This window comes from Cricetulus griseus, chromosome 7 (assembly GCF_003668045.3).
Source record: "Cricetulus griseus strain 17A/GY chromosome 7, alternate assembly CriGri-PICRH-1.0, whole genome shotgun sequence".
NCBI lineage: Eukaryota > Metazoa > Chordata > Mammalia > Rodentia > Cricetidae > Cricetulus > Cricetulus griseus.
Window position 1 is genome coordinate 71,355,167 of NC_048600.1, and position 27,422 is coordinate 71,382,588.

Sequence of the window (27,422 nt, forward strand, 5' to 3'; positions counted from 1 at the left end):
TCACTGGTTGTTTCCACTCCGTGAATTGCTTCTCCATTTCGGAATGCTCACAGCCAGTGTGCTGGCTAGTTTTAAATGTCAACGTGATACAAGCTGGAATCATTTTGCAAGAGGGAACTTCAGTGGAGAAAACACCAGACTGGCCTGTGGGCAAGCCTGGGATACGTTTTCTTGATTGATGATTGATGTGGGAGGGCCCAGTTCACTGTGAGGTGAGGCCACCTCTGAGCTTGTGGTTCTGGTTTATTTAAGAAGGCAGGCAATGCAATCCATGAAAAGCAAGACAGTAAGCGGCATTCCTCCACTGCCTCTGCAGCAGTTCCTGCTTCCAAGTTCCTGCCCTGACTTCTCTGGATGCTGAACTTTGATCAAAACATGCAAAATAAAAAATTTTTAAAATAAAAAATAAACAAAAACCCTTGCAATTTTGTTTGGGGATTGGGTTTCCAGATGGTTGGAGTTCATGACCATCATGGTGAGGAGCATGGAAGCAGGCAGCCGTGGTGCTGGAGAAGTAGCTGAGAGCTTGCACCTTAATCCACAGGCATAAAGCAGAGAGATTAAGAGAGGAGAGAGAGTGGGGGAGAGCACTAAGTGGGAATGGTGTGGGCTTTTGAAACCTCAAAGCTCACCCCAAGTGACACACCTAGTCCATACTTCCTCATCCTTCCCAAACTCTTACACTAACTGGGAACCAAGCATTAAAACACATGAGCCTGTGGGATCCACACTCATCCAAACCACCACAGTGGGAAAGATTGTGCTGTGGTCTTGAAACTACAAAGGCCAGGGAGGCTGGGACACAAAACGGTAGAGGAATGTGACCACTGGAAGCCATTAGAACTGGGTCAATCAGGAGGTGTCTTTCAGGTCTTGGTAAAATATTTTAGATTTTATTTTCTAACCATGACTGGTTTTAAATAGGGGCCGGGAGTATCACGAACCTGTTTGTAGTTTTTAAAGTCCATGTGGAGCGAGGATCCATATGAGGCTAGAGAGATAGCTCAGTTGGTAAAGTGTTCAACACACATGTATAACTGCCTAAACTTGACCTCTGGAACTCATAAGAAGCTGAATGTGATGGCACACACTTCCTCCCCAACTTGCTTTGAGTCATGGTGTTTATCATAACAACAGAAAGGCAAACTAATACAAAGAATAAATCACAAGATAAACCAATGAGTGAGTGGATCTATTAATATTCACCCATTGCTTTACCAGCTATGGCCATGCTACCCTTGTATGATCCACCCAAATGGAAAGACACATTGTTCTGGGAATCAGCCCTCTGGGGTAATAGACCCATGTACTGGCTTGCAGAGACATGGGCTGTCCCTGGAGCCATTATCCAACCCCAGCTCTTACCCTGCTGCCATTTTCAGCTAGAGAGCAACAACAGTGGCCAGCAGCTGGGGTGGTTAAAATTAGTCACACAAGTTCTGCCAGAGGAGTGACTTGTAGCTGATGATATGCTGTGACTGGCCCATGGAGACACACATCTTGGATGCAGCTGCTTCATCAGTGAAACTGTTGTGTTTGGCCAGAGCCCATCGCCTCACTCTGCGCATCTCTTTGTAGACAGAGCTCAGATCAGAAAGGAGGCAAGACAGACATTGTTACCCCCGCAATTCCGAACCAGAACCTCAAAGCTCTCTTTCCCAGACCTTTGCAAAAATAGCTGTTTGAAATCAAAGACAAAATGAAGTAGGTCACACCCCATGACCTCTTAATATTGGCTGAATTAAGGGCCCAGAAAGTGTTCCTTCTGTCCTCTTCCTCACAGGGATGACAGGACATGCTTTAAAGAAAGGGAGCAGTCTATAGCCATCTCCTTGTCAGATATGATGTGGGGGTGAACAAAAAGCTGCTGGAACAAAAGCTGATGGGTGCTTATAACTTTCCAATCCCTACTCAGCCTCAGAGCAGGCTTTCTGGAGGGGCCCTGACATAGGCTCCACACCCCTGACCTCTGCCCTGGGTAGTTCTCTACCCGGAAGTGCTCACTGTGTGCCAGGCGCTAGACTACCTGCCATGCTTCTACTTGTCATTTCACTTCTAGAGAATGCCCTCCAGATTAGCCACATCCTTACGGCATGTTGTGAAGATCCAGACAAAAAGACCGATGGGCGTGTCCAAAGTTGTACACACAGTGAGAGAAAACAGGGCTCTATATGCTTTGCCCAGAATCCACTCTCCTGACGGCTGTCTTCTAGGCCATCCCTTCATTACTTACTCCTCTTGTTGTGGCCAAGGCAGCTTAAGGAAAATTTGCTTGGGCTCACACAGAAGTTCATCATGGAAGGAAAGGCAAGGGGTGTGGGGATTTAAGGCAGCTGCTCATGTCTCATTCACAGTCAAGAAACTTAGCTTGCTTTTTCCAATTCATTATGTGTAGGACCCCAGCCCATGGAATGGCACCACCCACATTCAGGATGGCTCTTCCCACTTCAATTAAACCAGTCTAGAAACTTCCTCATAGACATTTCCAGATGCCTTTCTCTTTGAATCCTGCCAGGCTGACAATCAATAGTAATCATCACACTCCCTAAGAATCACACAAAATGGTTGGTGTCTGAATCTGGGCTCTGGTAGCCCTAACAAGCCAGGCTCCACCACCCAAACTCAACATGCCAATTAAATGGACAAGTAAAAGTGAAAAGCAGAGAGAGGAGATGCCTTCAGAGTGGTCACATTGTGAGTAGGGTCAAGGAGGGGTGCCATTCCCCTAAAGTCCCTCTTGAGAACCTTAACATGGTATTTAGGTTTAAATAGAGGTCAGAGGTCAGCTAGCCAAGAAGGCCTGATTAAAATGTGGCCCCATCCATCATAGTCTCAGCTCCAATCTCCCTTACATTGTGGGAACTGTGGGAAATCTCTTCCTGGAAGACAAGTTTCTCCTCCTCTGGCTGGCACAAGACTTTCCCTTCCCCTGTATGAGATTTCTGGGGACATCCCCATTTCATGATTCCTGTTTTCCCAATGGTCTGATAGGGCACAAGCATCTACTTGACAGCATCTTCATTTCTCCTGGGAGAGTTCCAGTCACCCTGAGAAGTAGCCACACCACCCTGTGGGGTCATTGGGAATCCCTGAACTGGGAGGCCCCCAAGAGACTCAGAGAGGTCACTGTGGCTCTCTTGCTAGTTATCTTTCTCTTCATTATGGGGGCACAAGAAAGTGACCATGGGAATGTCAAGGGAAACTTCATCTCCTGTATTAGCCCCTTTCTTTCCTTTTTGTTCATTTGTTTATGTTTGTTTTAGAGATAGGATCTCCTGTAGCCCAGACTGGCTTTGAACTCACTGAGAGGCCAAGATGACCTTGAAGTCCTGATCCTCCTACCCCTACTTTCCAAGTGCTGGGATTGCCAGTGTATACTGTCACAGTGAGCTTAACCATTTTTTAAATCCATCTCTGTGTCGGTGGGTGGAGGGACTGCCTATCTCCTGTAGTATCTTTTGTAGTGGCATCTTGCCTTGCCAGTGAACTTGTAGTGGTGGCCACACCCTTTGGGCATGGTTTCAGGTACAGATGTGACCCATTATAAGGTAGAGGAGGGGCTGGCATGTCTTAATGTGTCTGTCCATGTAAAGCGAGTGTGAAGATATGCCTGTGTACATATCTGCCCAAGGGGCAGAAACCCCACAACTGCTTATCATGACAAGGAAGGAAGCTTGGCATCTCTCTACCATTTGAATTCTCACTTCTCCCTTACAGAGCAGAGGTTTGACAGCTCTGCTGACAGAACTCTGCTGGCTTCCCGCTCCTCTCCAGAGCCTTCTGCAATTAATGTCCCTGTCTCTGACCCCTCTTCGCTTTGGCCTGCAGGTCCCTGTCTGGACGCATTGTCGGCGGCGTCTGGTGGTTCTTCACTTTGATCATCATCTCCTCATACACAGCCAACCTGGCTGCCTTCCTGACTGTGGAGAGGATGGTGTCTCCCATCGAGAGTGCAGAGGACCTGGCAAAGCAGACGGAAATTGCTTATGGGACATTGGAAGCAGGCTCCACTAAGGAGTTCTTCAGGGTGAGGGCATTCCTGATCCCAAGACGCCTTCTCAAAAGGGAATCACTCCATTACATTTTGCTTCTCATTAGAAAGTATAAGGGCTGGGTGGAGGTGGCTCTGTGGTGGAAGTACATCGTAGGCTCTGCGTTACTTCCCAAGCAACACAGAATAAATAGAGGATAGATAGATAGATAGGTAGGTAGATAGATAGATAGATAGATAGATAGATAGATAGATAGATAGATAGATAGATAGGTAGGTAGGTAGGTAGGTAGGTAGGTAGGTAGGTAGATATTACAGGCAGCAAGGTAACTGCCTATCTTCCTAGCAATTCCCAGAAACTCAGTGAAAACTCTAGGCTTTGGGGCTCAGGAAGACCACTATCCTTTTGGGTAAGAGATTCATTCAAAGAATTTTGTTAATGCTTTTTTTGTTGTTGTTTTTTAAGACAGGGTTTCTCTGTGAAATAGTCCTGGCTATCCTAGAACTCACTTTGTAGTCCATGCTGGCTTTGAACTCACAGAGATCTGACTGCCTCTGCCTCCCAAGTGCTGAGATTAAAGGTGTGTGCCACCACCACCCAGCTCATTTAAAGAATTATTAATGTCATAGACAGCATAGTAGGGGGTCTAAGGAGAGTTCAGGTCCCTGAGGCAGAATTTTGGTCTCTTCTTATACATCTCAGAAAAAGGAGGTCTTATGCCAGACAGGTGATGAATAATAGTTCATACGCCTAGTAGTCAGGCTGCCTCAGATTCCCAGGTGGCAAGGGAGGGTGTCTTGAGTTTCAAGGAACAGAGGAAGAAATCTTGTTAATATATGACTTAGAGGAGGTGAGCCTTGGAAAGGAAATGGGGAGCTGGGGAGGAGCTGAGAGAAGCTGAGGATGAGCTGGGGAGGAGCTGAGAGGAGCTGGGGAGGGGTCTATTTGGATAAGATGTCTCTGTGTTACAGATGAGGAATGTGCCACCTGGTGTCTTGGAGTTTGGTAGCCTGAGCCTATAAGTACTTTTGGAGAAGTAAGATTCGTGGAATGTTCCCCGGCTGTCTTAAGACCCCTGAGAAATGGAACTCAGTATCTGTAGAAGCTTCTAGGCTCCAGGTTGGATTCAGACCCCAACCACACACTAGTCTGTGCTGCAAATCACCAGAAGCACTATCCCATCCCTCTTCTCCCAGTCTGTAGTTCAGTGAGGAATGACTTAGGAAGTGTGTGGACACAGCTCTAACCCCAGACTTGTAATATTCCCTCCTGTTGTGGGTCTTCTTGTGGGATCAGTAGAGCCTTTCTTAACCATTGATGGACTTTGTGCATAAGGATTAGGGTCAGAAACTTGATGGCATCAACACAAAAACAGCTCTTACCTCAAAGAGAATAAGAAACAGTTTATTCTGGAGCCAAATATGAGTCACCATGGACTGGAAACACAGATCACTCCCTCCAAATTCCATGTTAAAACGTGGAAGTTTTTGTAGTAACAGAACAAAAAAGTCTTAAGTCAAAGCACTTTTCAAATACATTGGTGGAACCACTAAGTAGGAGGTGACAGCAAAGCAGAGAAACCTCAGCTATAGGCCTTACATGCCATGCAATGACACGCTTAGTTCTATGGTTTATGGGAAAGCGGTTCTGTTAATACATTCCAAAGAGAATGTATCTGTTAGAAGGCTAGGTCCAGCCAGACAGAATGTTAGGTCTACCACAAATGAGAGACAAAGAATGGCTATTTAATAGGCTACAGCTAGGCCAAGATAAATGGTAATCAGTCTCCTGACCTGCAGCATTCCGACATCTCCACATCTCAGAAGTTCTAGTCAGTCTACCAGCTCTTGCAGACACTCCTTCTTTCTAGCACTTCTCATTCACAATGACCACCAAAGTCACCCCTAGCCAGCGGCTTCTGAGTTCATGGTCTCATGATTGCAAAGAATGACAGACAAAATGGTATGAGAAGAGAAAGCAAGCAAGTCTTACTGGGAGGTAGAGAAATAGTTGCCTGCATGAGTTGCTAAGCAGCACTCTGGGCTGGAGGCTTTCCTACCCTGGGAAGAAGTTTATATGTAAATTACATCCAGTTGGGACCAATCTGGTCCATTAATTTGGTCAGGGAATTCTGATCTGTTGGTGGATCCAGTTCCCATGCTCAGGCTCCAGAAAGCCTGGGGAGTGGGGCTCTGCCAAGTTGGAAGGAGGAAGGACATGGAAGTAAAACGAACAAGGGCTGGTTGATGGGCTGAGGAGTCACCTTTCTAGATTTTAGAGCCTGCACTCACTCATCAGGTAGAATGTATTGTAAAGCCTTTGCTCTCTGAGCTGACTACCAGTTCCTATAGGCAACTTCATTTCCTTGAGCCCAGAACCCTGAGTGCTCAAAAGGGACTGCTTTGACCCTGCCTCCTCCTCTGGCTGTCTCACAGCAAATGCTGTTTCCTTGATGAAATAAGATGATCTACTGGAGGAAAGTAGCACTATGAGAAGAGAGCTGTTGAATAGTACCACAACTGGGAGAACACATGGAGATGGGTAGACAAGAAGAGGCCCTTGTGTAGATAGAACAGGTGGAGAAGCAGGGGTCTCAGGCCCTTGAAGGGCCTTTGTCAAAGTGTTCTCTGACTGTTGTTAACAGGTGTGAAGCAAGCTATGCACTGAGCATTCCAACACTAAAGTAACCCTGAAAAAAAGAGACACAAATACTCATAGTAATCTTACCCCCCAAAGAACTTTCTTTATGCCAGGCATTGGGCTAGCATTTACCTATGCTTGTGTGTTGTCTCCATGGCAACACTCTGTCCATGGCAACTGTTATCACCACTGTTAAAAGAGGAACAATGAGTCTCAGAAAGGTTATGTTACTTGCCCAAACTCCTGTGGCTGACAAGATGTAATGAGGGAATGTAATGGTATAGAGGTAAAGGTACCATATAATGGTAAAGAGGAAAGGCACAGATGTGCTGCCAGAAGTCCATAGATTTCCTCCATGTGTGGCACTGGAGCAGAGTTCTCAATGCTATAACACAGGCCCTAGTTTCTATACCAACAAAAGAGCACTGCTAGGAGATGTCCCATGAGCCCCAACATGTCTGTGACTGACCAAGACTTTGGTGGATAGGGAGACATTACCTTCCACTCCCACTACACAGAAAGAGGGCAAAGGGAAGCATGAAATTCCTCACCCCATCACAAAAGAACCCAGCTTCCAGTCCCCATGGCAACCCCATCCAGAGTCTCTCAATTCTCCATGGACAGTTTAATTAAGATGTGAGAAAGGCAATGGGAGCTACACGGGTCAGATTCAAGAACAGATAGCTTGGCACATCCCCAGGCTTCTCTGCCATTCATACCCCACTTGAGTTCCTGGAGATTAGATTGTCCTGGTGGTCACTGAGCACCTGTGAGCACAGCCTGGGCTTTGGGGGTTGGCTGAGAGGATGTGCTGATTTTCTGCATATTGCTGCCCCAGGGTTTCTCAGTTCTGCCTGTCCATAGCTTGTTCCCTGCTGTGCCCATCCTGTCAGGTCAAATTGCATCTTACAATCACCCTGCTGTGTGTGTTGTTGGTTTTGTGTCTGGAAGATCATCTGGTCCTGACTGAACGTGTGCGTATGCATTTCACTGTTTCCTGTAAGAGAGTATTGAGTCCCCTGGACACGCCATGATTGGGTGTGGGTACTGCCCCTCCCCTTGCTCTCCTCTCTCACACATTGACACTGTAGCTTTCACGTCAGAATCAGACATTACAAGCCAGCAAGATGCCTTAAAATTACCATGAAATAAAAGAAGAATATGGAAGCCCAAAGAGGAGTGTTCCAGAAAACAAACCAAGACTTAGGAAAACTGAGAGCAGAATCCAGGCTTCTCTTGAGCAGCTGAGCATTCTCTCCAATTGCTCTGTGGAACAAGTGAAATAGTTTGTCTAATGAGGGACAATAGAAAATTAAATCCATGTCAAATGCCTCCTTGAAATTCTAAGTAACTATTTCCAATATTTTAAACTCAAAACTTAGGTTTTTTCTGGGTCCTAAATACCTCATAGATGGGTTAGCCAAAATGTATTAAAATGCCCTTCTCATCTGATGTTCTTGGTATCAAGAAAGTAAGTCTAATACTTCATACAGACAAAAACAATTTTGTATGTATCATAATGATTCTATATTAACTAAATGTGATCTATTTAGTAATTGATGTACATGTTATATAACTTTTTCAGTAACTGTCCTTTTTATTTTAAGGCCTTTGCATGTAGCTAGCACTTATCCATTTTCAAAGTCCTGGGACTGGAGATATAAATCAGTAGATTAGGTGCTCGATGAACAAGCTTGGGGATCTGACATCAGATCACAGCACCATGTAAAAACCTGTGGCAAAATGGGTTTGTGACCTCAGTACCTGGAAGATCAAGGTGGGAAAATCCTGGAGCCTTCTAGGCAGCCATTCTAACCAACTAGTGAGTTCCAGGTTTAATGAGAGACTGTCTCAGAAGATAAGGAGGAGAGCAACAGAGACAGACACAGATGTTTACCTCTGGGCTCTACAAGATAGGGACAGGTAAATACACACACCCTCTCTCCCCAAACACATACATAAAGGAAAAATAAAAATTAAAAGCCATATGTAATAGCCAGAAACTGGAAACAGACTAGATGCCCCTCAACTGAAGAATAGATAAAGAAAATGTGGTACATTTACACAGTGAAGTACTACTCAGTGGAAAAGAACATTGGATTCTTGAAATTTGCAGGAAAATGGATGGAACTAGAAGAAACCATTCTGAGCAAGGTAACCCAATCACAAAAAGACAAACATAGCTGGATGTTGGTGGCACATGCCTTTAATCCCAGCACTTGGGAGGCAGAGGCAGGTGGATCTCTGTGAGTTCGAGGCCAGCCTGGTCTCCAGAGCAAGGGCCAGGATAGGCTCCAAAGCTCACAGAGAAACCCTGCCTCACAAAACCAAAAACCAAAAACCAAAAACAAAAACAAAAAAACAAACATGGTATGTACTCAACCATATGTGGATTTTAGACATAGAGTAAAAATTACCAGCCTACAATCCACACTGCCAAAGAAGCTAGTAAACAAAGTGGACCCTAAGAGAGACATACATGGTCTCCTGGAGAAGGGAAAAGGGTCAAAATCCCCTGAGCAAATTGGGAGCACGGGAAGAGGGGGCAGGGAGCTAGGAGAATGAGAAGGGGAGAAGAGGAGGGATGTAGAGGACATGAAGGAGCAGAAAGGTTGAGTCAGGGGAAGAATAGAAGATAACAAGAATGGAGATACCATAATAGAGGGAGACATTTTAGGTTTACAGAGAAATCAGGCACTAGGGAAATGTTTGGAGATCTACAAAGATGACACCAGCTAACAATCTAAGCAACAGAGGAGAGGCTATCTTAAATGCCCTCCCCTGATAATGAGATTGATGACTGACTTACATGCCACCCGATAGCCCCCATCCAGCAGCTGGTGCAAGTAAAAGCAGATGCCCACAACTAATCACTGAACTGAACTGGAATCCAGATGCAGAGAAGGACAAGTGAACAGCAAAGGGGTCCAGACCAGGCTGGTGAAACCCACAAAAACAGCTGACCTGAACATGGGGGAACTCTTGCTTCCCAGACTGATAGCTGAGATACCAGCATGGAACTGATCCAGACCCCAGGAACATGGGTTTCAGTGAGGAAACCTCGGAAATCTATGGGACCTCCTGTAGTAGATCAGTACTTATCCCTAGCACAGGTGTGGACTTTGGGAGCCCATTCCACATAGAGGGACACTCCCTGAGCCAAGACACATGGGGGTGGACCTAGGCCCTATCCCAAAGGATAAGACAGACTCTGATGACACCCATTGGAAGGCCTCACCACCCAGGGGAGCAGAAAGGATATGTGATAGGTAGGCTTTTAGTTGGGTGTGGGGTGGTAGGGGAGGACGGGAGGGACAAGGGAACTAGGATTGTCATATAAAACAATCTTGTTTCTAATTCAAATAAAAAATGTGCAAAAAAAATAAAAGCCATATTCCAATACCCCTAAAATATCCTTGGGAAAATGCCCCCCCCCAGAAATACAAATAAAAGCTTGTGAGGTTGTAGGATGAGAGGGCTGCTCTGTGATCCTGAACCATTTACCCTGCCAAGAGCCTCAATTAGAGTCTTAGAAGGACACAGAGAAGATACCTGACTGCCTCAGTAGCTTCGACAGACTAGAGCCCAGTTCCCAAGAAAGGATGACTAGCAGACTTCACAGAGTAAGCAGGCCATATACTAAGTGACCCTGAAACTCATGACCTCCAGAGACATCAGGCCTCACTGACAAATGCCGAGGCTCAAGGTCAGGACCCTTGGGAGAGTTCCACCAGATCAGAAGCTCTAGGTTTACTGCAGGCTGTCTGCGTCATCACACTGTTAGTTCAGGATGCAAGTGTCCACTAGAAGTCAAGGACTGCAGTTCTAAGGACTAATGGTCTCCTTGGACCCAGGATTTACTCCAGTTTTTGGAAAGAGAAGGATGCAGCTATACTGCATCAGGTAGGTTAAATGATCCAGTCAAAATCCCCAGAAAGAAAGGACCAGAGTAGGTCTCAGAGATGAAGAAACAGTTTAAATTTGAAACGTGTGTGTGTGTGTGTGTGTGTGTGTGTGTGTGTGCGCGCGCGCGCTCATGTGAATGTACTCATGTAAATGCATGAAGACATATGTGCACATGCTCATAGAGGCCAGAGCTCAACATCAGTTGTCCTCCTCTATAATTTTCCATCTTAATTTTTGAGACAGGATCTCCCACCAAACCTGGAGCAACTTAATTTAACCTAGCAAGACTGACCAGCAAGCCCCCCCCCCAAACCTCCAGTCTTTGCCTTCCCAGTAATGAGATTACAGGCATGCCCTGCCATGCAAGACAACTTTTTCTTAAATGCGAATATGAGGGACATAAACTCAGACTCCTACTTGCAAAGCAAGCACTTCACCGACTCAACTAGCACCTCAGCCCCAGTTTGGAGTCTTTTCAAATGTAAGGAGATGAAAGTATTGGGTCTCATGCTGCATTCAATACATTTGTGTCACTGTGATGAAACACCATGACCAAGGCAACTTATAGAAGGAAGAGTTTATCTGGACTTACAGTTCTAGAGGGATAAGAGGCCATCAAGTTGGGGAGGCATGGCAGCAAGCTGACATGGTGGCCAGAGAAGGGAGCTGGGTGCTCACATCCTCAACCCCACACACAAGACAGAGAGTAAACTGGGAGTATTGTGAAGCTTTGAGCTCCTAATGCCCGTTCCCAGTGACACACTTCCTCCAGCAAAGCCACACCTCCTATACCTCCCCTAAACACCACCAACAACTGTGACCAAGTAGTCAAATACCAGAGCCTATGAGGGACAATTCTCATTCCAACCATCACACATGCTACATGCTTTACCAGACCATTGATGTTTGGAGGGTTGGTGTTATAGGAAATCGTTAGAACTTGGCATGGGCAAGAAAGGTTTTTGTTGTTGTTGCTGCTGTTTATTTGTTTTGGGGGTTTTGTTGGTTTTGTTTGTTTGTTTGTTTTCAGTTTTGTAGTATTTAGTGAAGTCAAATCCTGCTGACATCAGCCCTCTGCTTTGGAGCAGTACACATGCAGCCTTTTTGAACTATAGACAGGTTCCACAACGTCTTTTGAAGATAGACAGGGACCTGGTTGCTTATCATTCCCCTATTTGGAAGGAATATAATTGCTCAGAAGTAATTAAATGATTCTGAGATACTCTGTTCAATCTATATTTACAAGATATTTGTACCTTGGAACCTTCTGGTACTAATTAGAGGCTCTTATTTTGCAATCACTCATAATTTGTTTCTTCCTAAGCTGATCTGGCTCATGAATTTGTGATCAAACTCCACTCAGCAATTCGCTGATGTGTGTGCCGACCCCAACTCAAGCACTGCCATTACTTAACCCTGGCTTTCTTCCTATCCCCTGCCAGAGGTCTAAAATTGCTGTATTTGAGAAGATGTGGACATACATGAAGTCTGCAGAACCGTCTGTGTTTGTTCGGACCACAGAGGAGGGTATGATCAGAGTGAGAAAATCTAAAGGCAAATATGCCTACCTCCTGGAGTCTACCATGAATGAGTACATTGAGCAGCGCAAGCCTTGTGACACCATGAAAGTAGGAGGTAACTTGGATTCCAAGGGCTACGGCATTGCAACACCCAAGGGGTCCGCCCTGAGGTAAGTACCCAGATCTGCTTCCTTCGTGCACCCTCTGCCCTCCCCATCTCAGGAATGAAGCTGCTGCATCTACCACAGGCCCCCATGCATAATGGGAGCCTTCAAGAAGACATCTTCTGAAATGCCTGTGGGCCTGGAAGATTCCAGCCACCTGCGACCTTCAGCCCTGAGGTTGGAAACTGACCTGGGGGGAGCCTCAGCTTGCTTTGATGTTGCTACCTGTGTCCTTCCCTGTGCCTCGCTTTCCACCTTACTCCTTAAGTGTTAGATGTTGGTGACCCCCCATGCTTCCGTCATGTGATCTGTAACACTCTATCCCTTACTAGACACCCTGCATCCAACTCAGTCATGAGCAGGGTTCTCCAGCCATTGGACTCTGACAGAAAATGGTTTATAATGTGTGTCTCAAAAGAAGGAGAAACACATTGTCCAAATGAAAAGCCAAGTCATTTGAGCCTTGAGCAATGTTCAAATCAAAGTTCCTCCCAACAAATAGGCCCAAGCTAACACAGCCCGTGTGTCTGCCTTGACCCAGGCTTCTTTAGCAAGAGTGGGCTGGTGATGAGCAAAGGGGTGAAGTAGATATTATGGTCACATAAAGGACCTTTGCTACTCATTCTAAATAGCTCTCGGCAAGTCCTGCATGCCTGTAATCAGATGGGCGAAAGTAGAGTTAATCCTAGAATTTGCTACTACCCTGAAGAAGGGAAGGCATTTTATTACCCAACCACTAGGTTTCCTGACCTGTGCAGAGACCATTCACAACCCAGTCCTTTTGAGGTCTAGAAGGTTGTGAACCAAAACAGACTAAACTAAAGTTGAGCGTGGCAGTGAATACTTATAATCCCAGCATTCAAAAGACAAGACAGGCAGGAGGATCTCTTGGAGTTCAAGCCAACCTGTTTGACATATCAAGTTACAGACAACCAAAGCTACACAGACAGACCCTTTAAAAAAACAAACAAACAAACAAACAAACAAAAAACAGGGAGTGGAAAAACTACAGAAAGTGTTATTGAAAGCATAGCTTTAAGTCACCAATGAGAAATTACTAACTACAAAAGGTGCAAACGTGTTTGAGGAAAGGATATGCTCTTAGGAAAAGCAAGATGGGTTAATAGAGGCTGTAAAGGGATGGAGAAAGACTGCTTGACTTGACAGCCATAGACACTCTGCCTTGCTTCATTCATTCATTCATTTATGGATAGGACACTGAGTTCCATCATTATCGCGGGCACTGGCATAGCAGCTGGCACCACTGTTCTGAACAAGGCATCCTTCCCATGTAACTACATGATTGCAAGAGGAGGCAGACATTCAACAGCTTCTAATTGCTTAATGTTTTAATAATAATCATGTAAGGTACTAGGACAGTCTACAAAGGGGCCCCTGAGGACATGTATTTCCAGTAACAAGCTAGAACAAAATTGTCACTGTTAGATGTGTGGGTATGCTGGATAGGATGTAACAACCAGCCTTTTAAATGCAAGTTAGGAACTCTCCAGGGCCAAAATGGGGGAAAAAATCAAAACCAAAGTGAAAAAGCAGAAGCTAATGATCCTGGGACTACCCTAAGTGGGACGGAGTTGCAAATTACACAACATCCCACTTATTCCAGAATCAGCAATACAAACTAGACATCAGAGACATTCTAAAAGAAAGAGACACTCATTAAAGATCAGGCACACTTGATAAAGTTTGAACTACAGTTTACAGAAATGATATATCTGCCTGTATAAAATCTGAATATGTGGCAAATAGCAGGCCAGTTGAACTTGAAGGGAGAATTAGTGTACTGGTATGGGGAGAGGCAATCAGAGAAAATTCTTCTGGGTGTTACGAGAAAGTGGGAACCAGAGCAAAGAGGGAACATCAGAGAGAGAAAAATACTGATCTTCAATGGTTTCCAAATGCAGATGTTAAGTATAGGCTAGATTTTGAATGATTTTTTCTAGAATTTATGGTAAACATCAACTCAGATTCAAACATCAAATCTCTGTGCAGACAGATTTAAAAATCAGCGGCTGAATTCATCAAAATGACAGGACACTGAAGGCAAGTAGAAGACCTTCAACACAGCTAGATAGAAAGATCCAACCAGGTCTAGGGGATGGGTAGAGCCTGGATGTCCCAAGATTGCTTTCTTCAACATAAGGTTTCACATTCAGAGGAACCAACGAGGATGACTCAGCAGTTGGAAGCACTTGCTGCTCTTGCTGAAGATAAGGGTTCAGTTCCCAGCACCAGTACCAGATGGCTCAGCAGTAACTGCAGATCCAGAGGATCTCAGTGGGCCTCTGTACTTGCAAGAATGCACACACACACACACACACACACACACACACACACACACAGAGAGAGAGAGAGAGAGAGAGAGAGAGAGAGAGAGAGAGAGAGAGAATGTTAAACTTTTAAAGAGCAGCACAGGCGAAGAACAACCTGTTCAAAGACACTGAAGCAAGAAATCATAACACAGGGATGCACCAAAGGGAAGAGAAGAGGAAGAAGATGGAGCTGAGCTTGAAACATGAGGCTGGAGAGGGTTTGTGAAAGATTCAAATATCAATGAAAATGCTTTAAATAATTTTAAATAATTCTCTAGGAGCTCAGCAAGGATTTAAACACTACTAACTACAACCTTAGCGGAGAGAAATCATGGCCTGGTATTCACCAGTCAGACACTACCATCCTGAAGAACTCACCAAACTGTTTGTACAAGTTTAGGCAGATGTTAAACAAGGTCCAGACAGTAGTTTTTATTGAGGAAATGACTTATTTTGGGAGCTTACAGACCATCAGCCTAGAAATATGCAGCATACAGAATCAGATGTCACAGGTTCAAGGTAAACCAGTGGTTGTCTGAAGGCTTTGTGGTCAAGGCCATCAACTGACAACAAGGCACAAGATGATCTATGGTCTGTCTATCAACAGAATGCTGACACCACTCCTCCTTTGACATGGGCACTTGGAATAAGAAGATAACCCAAAAAGCATTGGGAGTTTCAGTGACAGGGACCTCAAATTTGAGCATTCTGCACTGAAATGCCTTCCTACTATAATAGCCACTGCTGTGGTATAAAAGTTATCTCATGTCATCCCTATGGGCTGTCATTAACCCCACGTTACAAAAGTCCAGATTCAAGAAAACAGACAGCAGGTGGTCATGAGGACAGGCCATCTGACTCAGCACTCAGGGCTGTGACTTATTCAAAAGCAGTTCCAAGGTGGATGTCTGACAGTCTGTCAAAGACAGGTGCTAGGCTGAAGCCAGAATATATATATGCAAAATGTTAACCATCAGCTCAGGTGTTTGGAGTCTAGAGCAACCACTGGGCACTCTGACACCAGAAGATGATGACAGTTGCTGGCTTCAAGGTGCCAGATCCCTTTGCTTTGAATGGCCTTGCTGCACTTTCCATACTCAAAGACTCTTCCTGGGGTCAACACCAGGAACCTGAGTCTGAAGTGAATCAAAACCTACCTTTTTGGTTTATATTTCTGTAAAAATACAAGGCAGTTATGATTTCAGAATAACAGCAAGAGAAAGGAAAAGAGAAACCCAAATGATCAGGTTGCAGGATTCTCAGAGGCCAGAAGGTGTCAGATCACCACACAGCATAAATTCACATGGGCATACACTCATCCACATAAATAAAAATAGAAAGTAATAAGTTCATCCATCTTCACATCAAGAATTCCAACTGCAGGGTCGTATCTCCCCAGCCCTCTCTCCATCCCTCTTCCTCTGCAGTGCTTGACAGTAGCCATGGATCATGTGACCCATGACCAATCACCAGGAGAGTAAAGTTGCCAGAAAAGGGCCCAACATTTTCGCTTGGGAAATCCCCATGCGAAGGGATTCTGCTTCTCATCCATGTTAGAAGAGATCTATGTTGGGTGCTGGCTCACCAAATTAAGTGTTTGAGTGCAAACCTAAGGAATGGAGTTCAGATCCCACAAACCCACATAAATCAGCCACCTATAATCCCAACATTCAGACTGTGGTGGGAGATCTCCTGGACAAACTGACTACTGAGACTAGCTAAGATTATCTAGGCCCAGGCTCAGCCAGAGACCTTGCCTCTATATATAAAGTGGGAGCTATTGACGAGAACACCTGACAACAACTTCAGGCCTGTTCATCCGCATGCACACGCACCGATATATGTTTCTATCTCCCCATCAAACTCACATACACACATGCACACACACACATGCAAGAAGGGAGAGGATCATTTTTTAGCAGCTAAGAGTATGCACATATACACTCCAGCCAGTTTCCTCTAAATCTCTGCCTCACACACCTGAGATGGGAGGGGCTGCTTCACCAAGATGCTTTAAATATGAATGAGTCACTTTGGACCAAACCCTAGAGATTCATGTGCCTGCTCCAGCTACTCTATATCCAGTGACTTGATCCCAGGAATCCATGCTGTAGGACAAGTGGAAACCAGGGAGAGTAAAAGAGCAGCTGTTGTCCTCTGTCTGAACCATTGCACATTTTCAAAAACTTTTAAGTCACTCACAAGGCTGGAAAAGTTAAAAGTTTATGCTATAGAAATATGATTCTGTAGGCTCAGGATGTGGTTACAAGATTCTCACCATTTCACCAATGCAGAGCAATACAGCCCATCCAGGTGTTCTACAGGCCAAGTGCCACCTTTCTGGCAATCCTCCATTTGCTCTGCATAACACCATACCTCCACACACCGGTGAACATTCCTCCTAGTCTGCCCTACATCGCTCCCAGATGGATTGTGAATTTCTGCCTCCTAAACTCAGAAAACTGGTGTCTAGAGGATATGGATGTAGCTCAGCTGGTATGCTTGTCACACAAACTTGAGGGCCCAAGTTCAATTCTCAGAACCCATGTAAACACTACATAGCATGTGCCTAAAATCCCAAGGTTGGAGAAGCAAAGATAGGAGGATCCCTGGGGCTCACTGCCAGCCAGTGTGTCTAGCTAAATCAGCATGCTCCATGTTCAGTGAGAGACACTATCTCAAGAAACAAGGTGGAGAGCAATACAGGAAGGCACCCAATGTTGATCTCTGACCTCTACATGTGTATGCTCATGTGAAAACACCCACCCTGGCATGTGCATATAACATGGAGACACAGAAAGAGGGAAGGAAAGAAGGAAGAGAAGGAAGGAGGGAAAGAGGGAGGGAGGGAGGGAGGAAGGAAGAGAGGGAGGGAGGGAGGAAGGAGGGAACCCAAGGCCCAAATGTTGCTCTGACACCTGTCAGCTCTGCTTAGCAGAAGCCAGGTCATAGTCCCACAGTGTGGTCAAAGACTCTTGGTGACAGAATAGCATTTGTCTCCCTCCTCTGGAAACAGCTACTCTGGTGAGGTGGCTCAATGCTTGGCTCTCCATTTGGACAGGTGGCATTCCTTTGAAACAGATGCTGTTTGCTGGCTGTCTCTGCATGTTTGGGCTTGGGTGAGCAGCTGAGTTATGTTTCTGAAGCCCTCAGGTTGTGAATAAAGATGGACAGGCCAATGCCAGTCACTACGGGAAAGGCAATTAGTAAATCCACTAATTATAATCTATGGGCCTTTCAGTGCCAACCAAATGTAAGTGCCTGGCTAAAATGTAGTCTCTTCACTGAGGTGCATAGTTCCTTTAGTTAGAAACAATATGTTCAAATCTCCTAGGTCAAGGTGTCTGGTCTGTATTTACAAACTGAAGCAAGAATCTATACCAGATCGGCCTCTGTTGAATTCTTAGCTAATGGCCCACCTTCACAAACCATCATCTGCCAGGAGTTTAATGGATTTGCTAAGCGTTACACCCTAACCAGGACATTGGTCAAAGTCTGGTCTTTAACTGACTGTGGTTATGTGGGGGATTCTGTGGTCTCTGTGATTGTGACATTTCTGTGTTCTGTCACATCTTGTCCATGCCAGATGTTTGGGCCAAGGAGACACAGGAGTACAATGCAGCTTACCCACCTTCACTAATAGCAAACATTCAGAAAAGTCTGAAATTTACTCCCTGGGATATTCCATTTTGTAGCTTCACTTCTGATACCCACCCAACACTGTGCATGGTCCTGCAGGGGTTATGGTGAGAGAGAAACAACCCAGTCCTTACGTGATGCATTATCCGGAAATCATGACAAGAAATAAACTTACAGTTTTGTTAGTGATATAAGACAGTCAAAGACACTCAAAGGGAGGAAAGGTCATGTCTAAGAGGCGGGATTTGCCAGGTGACATTGGGCAGAAGCCTTGAGGAACTACAAGAAAGAAGGGTGGAGGATGAGAGTGAGCAGATGAAGAGGATGGCAAGCATAGAGCTTTTCAGGAATGGTTAGGGACATCTTCCTGTCAATTGGAAGATATGCCAGGAAGTAGGAGCCAGGAGTTATGGTCTATGGAGAAGGGAGGCAGCTGCCCTGCAGTTTGGGTTGGATGTCAGCAGGGGTCAAAGACCAATCCGAAGACAAGAAGGGGGCTTGATTGGAAACATTTCCTGGAAGTGGTTTATAATGTGCATAGGCAGGAGAAGGGGGTCACAGGCAGAGAAGTCACTTGCGAAGCTGTCCTGGTCATCTTGGAAGGAGGCAGTGAACTTGATCACAATTTATGATGGAATGGGGACAGGAGGGAAGTGGCTGGCTCATTAGTCTTTTCTTAAAAGCTGGGTAGTCTGGGGAGAAGCTGGCTTTAGTAGAAGTTGGTGTTGTTGACCAAGAACTGAGCAGGTACCAACTGATGCCACTAAGGGCTGGATTTCCAAATAGAATCACCTCAGTTTTGCTCTGTAATGCCCTGAAGATGACATAAAGCTCAGCTTTAAGGGGTACCAGCATCCTAGCTCACCGGCCATGATGAGCCATGAAGATGCTTCCAGCCATCTTGCCAAATTGACTGGACCCCCCTACCTGTCTGCTCTTTCTTTTCAAACATGAGAATCTCAGGATTACTCACCAATATTTCCATCTCACTAGAGTTCCTGTAGGATATATTTTTCTCCCTCCACTCAACTTCCAAGAACTGTCTATCTTGACATCTGGGTAAAGAAAGGAGGGAAGTAAGGGCCACATGTCAAGGATATGAGAGCTGCACACACATGGGATCATGGGGCAGCTCTGTAGACCTTCCTCCAATACCACTTCTTTGTCTGGTCCTGATCTCAGTTCTACAAAAGGCTGTGGGAAATTTTCTTCTCCCAGTCAGTCACACTGACCCTGGAAATAATTGGGAAACCAAAAAGCAAGGAATCTTTGTGATATCTAATCTATTACTCTAAAGACTGAGCCACCGATGTCAGTGTCTACTAAGACAGTGTCTACTAAGACTCCCAGGTGTGCTGGCTTTGAGAAAAAAATCTCTTCCTACACTCTGACTTCTCAGGTTTCCTCCAATAATCTAGTTCTAAAAGTTTGTAGTGCAGGGTCCACATGGCTCTCCAGGGATTCTGCTCTGCAAATGAGGGCTAGAAATGTTTAGGGAAAAAGATGAGACAGTGGTAGAGACCAAACGGGGGAAGAGGTGGTGTGTAGCAGCAAGACTGTCAGGGAATCTAGACAGAGTGACACAGTAGTCACCATCCTTGGAGGCACAAAACTCAATTCAGTTCTGTGACTTCACCAGCAGACTGAACTTGCCAGGTCACCATACCTTTATCAGTCTCTGCTTTCTTACCTAGAAAACTGGAATTGGGCCATCAAGGTTCTGTGGCTAAAGAGCCTTGCCCCACAATCCTGGAGATCTGAGTTCAATTCCCAGAACCTATATAAAGATGGAAGGAGAGACCCAACTCCATAAAGTTATCTTTCATCAACATACACACACACACACACACACCTCGTGCACACACAGAGAATAATAAAAAACTGTAATAATTTCATGTTGTTTCTTCAACAAATTGATAAAATATCACAAATGATCTGTTGCAGACAACAGTCTTTACTGTTTTCTACCCCGTTTTCTCATTAGACCTATGGGAAAGTCACTTGAAGTCTAAATAATTTGTTTGTTCCTTTTCTGTAAAACCCACCATGAGCCTAGCCCACCTCCTTCCCCGCTGAACACACTGGCTGCATTTGAAATAAAATGTCTCTCTCCAAGAACAATCTGTGGTCCTCCCCCACAGGGAACATGCTGAAAAAAAATAAAACACTAATATTTATTTCTCCCTCCCACACTTCAAGTATCAGCCACTCTTCTTCTAGTTTGGTACTGGTGCAGAGCCCTGCTGCTGAGGATAAATGCAGTATGTCCCAGGGAAATGGCAGTCCCTTTCAATTGGTCTTTGCCTCCTGATGGGTAGCCAGGGATACGTGTTGTCATGGTAACCTCATGAACTCAGTGACCCAGGTCAGGTCTGATCAGAGACAAAGTGCTCTGGGCAGAGAGGCTGTCTAGTCTGCATCCTCCAAGAGCTGGAGAGGGAGGAAGAAAGGAAGGGAAGGGGAAGGATAAAAGGGGAGAGTGAGAGAAAGGGAGAGAGGATGGGAGGGGGGATAAAGGAAAGGAGGGCAGAAAGGAAGTATATATAAATTGTGTGTGTGTGTGTGTGTGTGTGTGTGTGTGTGTGTGTGTGTGTGTGTGTACATGCATATGCAACTGTGCAAGCACATTTAAATAGAGATGGTTGGTACCTCCAGAGCAGACCACAGAGAGCACAGAGAAAGCATCTCAGGATGCTAGTGCAGTATCCAGCCCCGAAGTCCAGCCTAGAGTGTGGCAAGGTCTCGCTTTAACACTCAGTGGCCCTGATGATTATCTCTACATCCATCAAGCACAGTTATTCAAGCACTTGTAAGAAATACTGAGCGTGCCATCTTACTCACACAGTGGGACTGTGAATGCAGGAAAATTAGCAATGCAGGACAATGCCCAGCATTGTCTACCTAATCAGTTCAAGGCCAGCCTGAGCTACAAGATACCCTGTCTCAAAAATCAACCAATATGGGGATCATTTGGTGCATACATTCCAACACGTGTGCACACGAACACACACACACACACACACACACACACACACACACACACACACACACACACTTAGACCTGTGTAATTAATGTGAAAACAGAAAAACAGATTCCTGCTTCTACCCTGAATTCCATAGGAAACTCTTGTCTACATTCTGCATTGTGCATCTGTGGAGTGCAAGTGGCTCTCTGGGATGGGGCCATCCCATAGGCTACCATATACCTCCAAGCGTGCACAAGTGTATTGATGTCTCCCTGCTTGCCTATGATGACTAAACCGAAACCCCCACTCCAAAAAGAAAAAAGAAAAAGAAAATTAGTGCCTCCTAAAATCCCATGCTTTTGGTTTTTCCACTCCATGAAGCAGATCACTTTAGACTGATGGCACCACAAAGAACTCACAGCTCTTGTGTATGCAGTGCCCTGCGGCTTTCAAGCCTTATCTTCTCCTAGCCTTGTGATTCAGCCATCCCCATTCCCCTATTGCAAACCAAACCTAAGATAGATTCCCAAAGGGCTCTGTACAACCTTGCTTAGATACAAACCTTGATCCTAAAGCCTTCCTGCTTTTTCATACCTCCACTACTGTGCTAATGGAGGTACCCACCTGCCATGTGTCACCACCTTTGTCCTTCTTAAGGCACCATCCTTAAAGCATTCAGGGAAAACGAAAACACTGGAAACACCAGACAGTGGAGGTTCCAGACCCCACACCACCTCCAAAACCATAGCAAGAAGCCCCACCTTTCTGATTAACCTCACGGGACACCATTAGAATCACAAAGACAAACAAACTCACACTGGTTCTTGTTAGAACTCCGCTGTTACCTCGCCTGCCTGAGCAGCTCGTAAATGGCAAAGCAACACATTAGAGAGAGAAGAGAAGGTGAGAATCTGAGGTGGGAAGGACCGAGATGAACAGCACAGGAATTGAACGGCCCTTACCTAGGCGAGAACAGCACCACTCGGGCTGTGATTTGCCTGCCAGAGCCAGGCTCTCTCCTGCTGATATACAAATTGTATGTTGCTTTCTCCTAGCTTCCACCAAAAATAGCAAGCTCTTCAACAACTTTATCTCAGACTCTCTGGGTCTTTTGATTTTTCTGAGCTGGCAGCTGCTATGATACAAAAGCAGACCAGGAGAGGGGGTAGGTTTTGATGGACACGTTGGCTCTGCCTCTCGAGGCCTGTGGGCTTGGAAATTAAGTGTGCTTTAGGGGTCCTGTGTTCAAACTTTTCCATATTATAGCTCTGCGATCTTGGGAAAGTAGCACCAAGTGACGGTTAGAACTGGAGTTAGGACTAACGGTGGACTCTGGGTCTGCAGGGTAACAGCAAGAGTCTCTTGGGCAGTCACTTCATCTCACTAAACCTCTGTGTCCTGTGGGCAAGCAGGCCAGGTGAAAACTGGTGTAGCAGGAAAAGGTTGTAAGAGAGCTCACTTGCCTAGAATATACCAAATGTCTCCAAAAACTTTCTACTCTCAGGAATTCAGTTTGAATTTGCTTGTTTGTTGTGTTTTTCTGGTTGTTGTTTGGGCATTGGGGCTTAGACAGGGTCTTCTATGTAGCCAGATTGGTCTGTAACCTTACTATTTTGCCTAGGCTGGCTTCCAACTCACAGCCTTCCTCCTGCAGGCTCAGATTACAGGTTGCTCCTCCCATATGTTTTTATTTTATCAGAAAAAAAATGACCAGTCTGTGGGCTGAGGGTGATGCCCAGTGCTAGAGTATGTACCTATCATGCATGAAGCAAAACAGTTTTCATAAAACTCTTACCTTTGTTAACTTTACTTTTACTAATAAGGTAACTTTCCTGCAGAGGACTCCAATGCCTCTGCAGCCAATACACACACACACACACACACACACACACACACACACACACACACACACACACGTTATACTTTTTAATCTTTAAAAGATAACTTTCTTGCCAAGCAGGATTCCCCTTGTAGAAAGACTTGCCTGATGATTTCCTCCCTTGTAATTTAATGACTGGAAAATTGATGATATTTTTAAAGATTTTATTTATTTATTATGTATACAACATTCTGTTTCCATGTATATCTGCACACCAGAAGAGGGCACCAGATCTCATAACGGATGGTTGTGAGCCACCATGTGGTTGATGGGAATTGAACTCAGGACCTCTGGAAGAACAGTCAGTGCTCTTAACCTCTGATCCATCTCTCCAGCCCAAAATTGATGATTTTTATAATGAAAAAAAAAAAAAAACTAGTTGCTAACCAGTTGTAACCCAGGTTTAATATCCCCTCCCACAAATCCTTTCTGAATGAAAATAATGATGGCACTGTCATTAGCCACTGCGGTCAGTTCCCTGGATGCTGTCTCAGTGAACAACACACAAGCACACCCATGAGGATTGCTTGGTGGCCAGACCCACACACAAAGTCTTCATGAATTGGACCTGGGTGGGGCTGGTAAAAAAAAAAAGAAAAAAGAAAAAAGAAAAAAGAAAAAAGAAAAAAGAAAAACTGAACCCCAGGTGTGGTTCAGTGAAAGGTGTGGGCTAAGTTAATTCTTGTTTGTGCAATACAGCATCTCCAAACATCAGGCCAGGGACTTGCCACTGCCTGCCCGGGATGGAGTTCTCAGCAGCCTGCAGTGAACCAGGATAGGAGAGAGAGAGAGAGAGAGAGAGAGAGAGAGAGAGAGAGAGAGAGAGAGAGCTCTAAGTCCTCTGTGTCCATACTTCCACTCAAGGGAGTGTGCTCGATGGTGATTGTTCTCGTTTGAGCATCTATTTTACTTGGCAAAATTTACATCCAGCTCACAGTTCGTTTTTTTCTCACATCCACATTTGACTATTGTTTTTCTCATCCCCAAAATCTAGATGTCTAGGAACCACCAGTAGTTAGAGGATGGAGTACTGCCCAGAACTCCAGAGTTACCATGTCACTTCAACTCAATACAAAACTTTCCAAACCTATCCATTTTCCTACACATTTTACTTTTCTTCACAGATGTGTACATATGTCACATCTCCACTATCCATTCATTCATTCATTCACTGATGGTCATCTCGGCTGGTCCCATAGCCTTACTGTTGTGAATAGAGCAGTAGTGAACATGAGTGAACAAGCATCTCAGTGGTGTGATACAAAGTGCTTAGGATGTGTGCCTAGGAGAAGTGTAGCTGGGCCATATAAAAGTTCTATTTTTAGTTTTTAAGAAACCTCCACACAGATTTCCATAAAAACTATACCAGTCTACCCTCATCCGAAGGGAATAAAGGTTCCCCCTCCCCATATCCTCACCACCGCTTACTGTAATTTGTTTTCTTGCTCTCAGACATTCTGACGTGGGTAAGATAAGAGTCTCAAAGTGGTTTGAATTTTCATCTTCCTCATGACTAAAGGGTGTTGAAATTTAAAAAGAAAAAAAAAAGGACCATGTACAATTGTTCTTTTGAAGTCTCTTCATTCCATCAGCCCATTTATTGATTGGCATGGGTTGGATGATTAATCTTTTTAAGTTATTTGTATAAATCCTAGGTTTGAACCCCCTGTCCAAGCTATAGCCGGTGAATACTTTCTCCCATTCTGTTGATTGTCTCTTCACACTGTTAGCTGTCTCTCTTGCAGTGCAGAAGCTTTTTTGGTTTTGTGTTATCCTGTTTGTTGATTTTTCAGGACTATTCCTGTGCTATTGGTGTCTGCTTGGAAAGCCTTTGCCTATATCTACAACTTGGAATGTGCTGCCCGTATTTTCTTCTAGAAGTTTCAAAACTCCAGGCTTTGACTTGAGGTCTTTTATCTGTTTTGAATTGGTTTTTGTTCAGGGTGAGGGATGAGGGTCTGAGTTCATTCTTCTACATGTAGATATCTAGTTTTGCCAGTACCTTTGTGAAGCGGCCTTTGTCAAAAATTAAGTGGCAATATCAGTATGAGTTTATCCTCTGTTCTATTGCCTTGGTCTGCATACCAGTTTTTATGCAAGTAAAACCCTGCCTTTGTCACTATAGCTCTGTAGAATAATTTGAGGTCAGATGTTGTGGCTCCTTCAGCAGTGTTCTTTCTGCTTAGAATTGCTTTGGCTCTATCATGGTCTTTGTGTTTTCAGATTATTTTTTTTGGATTTTTTTTTATCTAGTTCTGTGAAAAAAAAGTCACTGGAATTTTGATGGGAATCCTGCCAAATCTATGGATTGCTTTTGATAATATAGTCCTTTTCCCAATGTAAATTCTGCCAGTGCAGGAGCATGGGAGTTCTCACAGCTCCTGATATCTTCTTTAATTTCTTCTCTCAGTGTCTTAAAGTTTTCATTGTAGTAGTGGTGTTGGCATCCTTGGTGAGGTTTATTCCTAGGCACTTTATTTGTGAGGGAACCATAATGAATATTTTTCTAATTTATTTCGCAGTGAGTTTATTATTTCATATATATGAAAGCTTTCTGACTTTTGCGTGTTGGTTTTGTACCCTGAAACCTAAATGAAAGTATTTATTGAATGTTAAGCATCTTCTGCCAAGGCCTCAAGTCTGGAATCATGCCATCTGTGAAGAGAGACAGTTTTACTTCTTCCTTTCCAGCTTCTAGGTCTTTTACATCTTTCTGTTCTCTTATAGCTGGGGCTAAGATTTCAAGCACTATACTGACTAACAGTGGAAGTAGTGAGCACCCTTGTCTCATTCCATATCTTAGAAAAAACGTTTTTACTTTGTTTTCCCATCTACTACCATGTCGGCTGTAGGCTTATCACACATAATCTTCATTGTTTTGAGAAATGTCCTGTCGGTTTCTAATTTCTCCAGGACTTTTATCATGAAGTCATGGTAAACTTTGTCAAATGCCTTTTCCGAACCTATAGAGATGATCACATGATCAAAGCTTATTTATATAGGGAATTATATCTATTGATCAGTGGATGTTGAAGCAATTTTGCACCTCTGGGATGAAACCTACTTGATCATGATGTATGATCCTCCCAATGTGTTTTTTACTTTAGTTTGCAAGTATTTTGTTGAGACAGTTTGAGAAATAGTGATACTAGATCTTAAAAGTTTTCTAGAATCCAGGGCCTGGTGATGCCGCTCAGTGGGTAAAGGTACCTGCTGCCAAGCCTGATGACCCTGAAAACCCATATAGTAGAAAGAGAGAACTGACTCCCACAAGTTGTCCTCTGACCTTCCCATGCATGCTATAGTGTGTGCACATGTTCACTCAAGCAAGAACATGCACACACACATTCAATACATGAATAGATAAATAAATAAATAAATAAATAAATAAATGTCATTTTTTGTTTGCTTGACTGAATTCAGTAGTGAGTCCATCTGGTCCTGGACTGTCATTAGTGGGAAGACTTTTAGTTATTGCTTCAATCTCATTTCTCATTATAAATTTGTTTAAATTATTTATATCTTGGGGCTTTAGGCAAGTCATGTGCATCTAGAAATTTAACAATTTCATCTAGGTTTTCTAGCCTTTGGGGATATGTTTTCATAGTATTCTCTGTAGTAACCACTCCCTTTTTGTCTCTAAATTTACTTTTGTTCTCTCTCTCTCTCTGTCTCAGTCTCTGTCTCTCTCTGTCTCTGTCTCTGTCTCTCTCTCTCTCTCTCTCTCTCTCTCTCTCTCTCTCTCTCTCTCTCTCTCTCTGCAGTCCCTTCCCCCCCTTCTCCCTCCCTCCCTTCCTCCTCCTTTCTCAGCTGCTTTGGCTAGGGAGTTGCAATCGTGTTAACCTTTATAATGAAGAACTGAATCTTCATTGGATGTATTTTATTTATTGTTCTTTTGGCTCCCACTACATCACTTTGTGCCTGGTCTTTTTTGTTTCTTGATGGTGCCTGGGTTTGGGGCTCCCTTCATGTTTTTTGCAGAGTTATGAGATGCATGGTTGGTTTGGGTTTTTATTTGAGATCTCTATGTCTTCTTATTGTGAGCACTTCTAGCTATAAAAGCTCCTCCTCTCAGGACTGCTTCATCTGATTCCCAAAGGATCTGCTAGGTTGTGTTGCCACTCTCATTTGTTTCCCGGGGACTTTATAAGTTCCTTTGAGTTTTCTTCAGCAATCTGTTTTTTGACCAAATGTGCTTGCTGTTCAGTTTCTAAGTATTTTTTGTGTAGTTTCTGAATATCCTCTTGTTATTTCATTCTACAGTGATGAGACTAGATACTACAAATTATCTTAACATGTATGTGTGTGAAGACTTGCTTTGGGACCTATGGTGTGATCAACTTTTAAGAAGCTTCCATGCTGCTGAACATATGCATTCCCTATCTC

The 27,422-nt window shown here is 44.3% G+C and overlaps 1 protein-coding gene across 6 annotated transcripts in view; it reads left to right on the forward strand.

Moving 5' to 3' along the window:
* The window catches only part of Gria1 (glutamate ionotropic receptor AMPA type subunit 1), a 322,505-nt gene that overhangs the window by 273,626 nt on the left and 21,457 nt on the right, over window positions 1-27,422 (forward strand). For all 6 annotated transcript variants that reach the window (XM_027427448.2, XM_027427447.2, XM_035447765.1 and 3 more), the window contains 2 exons: window positions 3,829-4,027; window positions 11,981-12,228. In XM_027427448.2, the coding sequence (XP_027283249.1) occupies window positions 3,829-4,027; window positions 11,981-12,228 (447 nt within the window). The remainder of the gene's footprint in view (window positions 1-3,828; window positions 4,028-11,980; window positions 12,229-27,422) is intronic.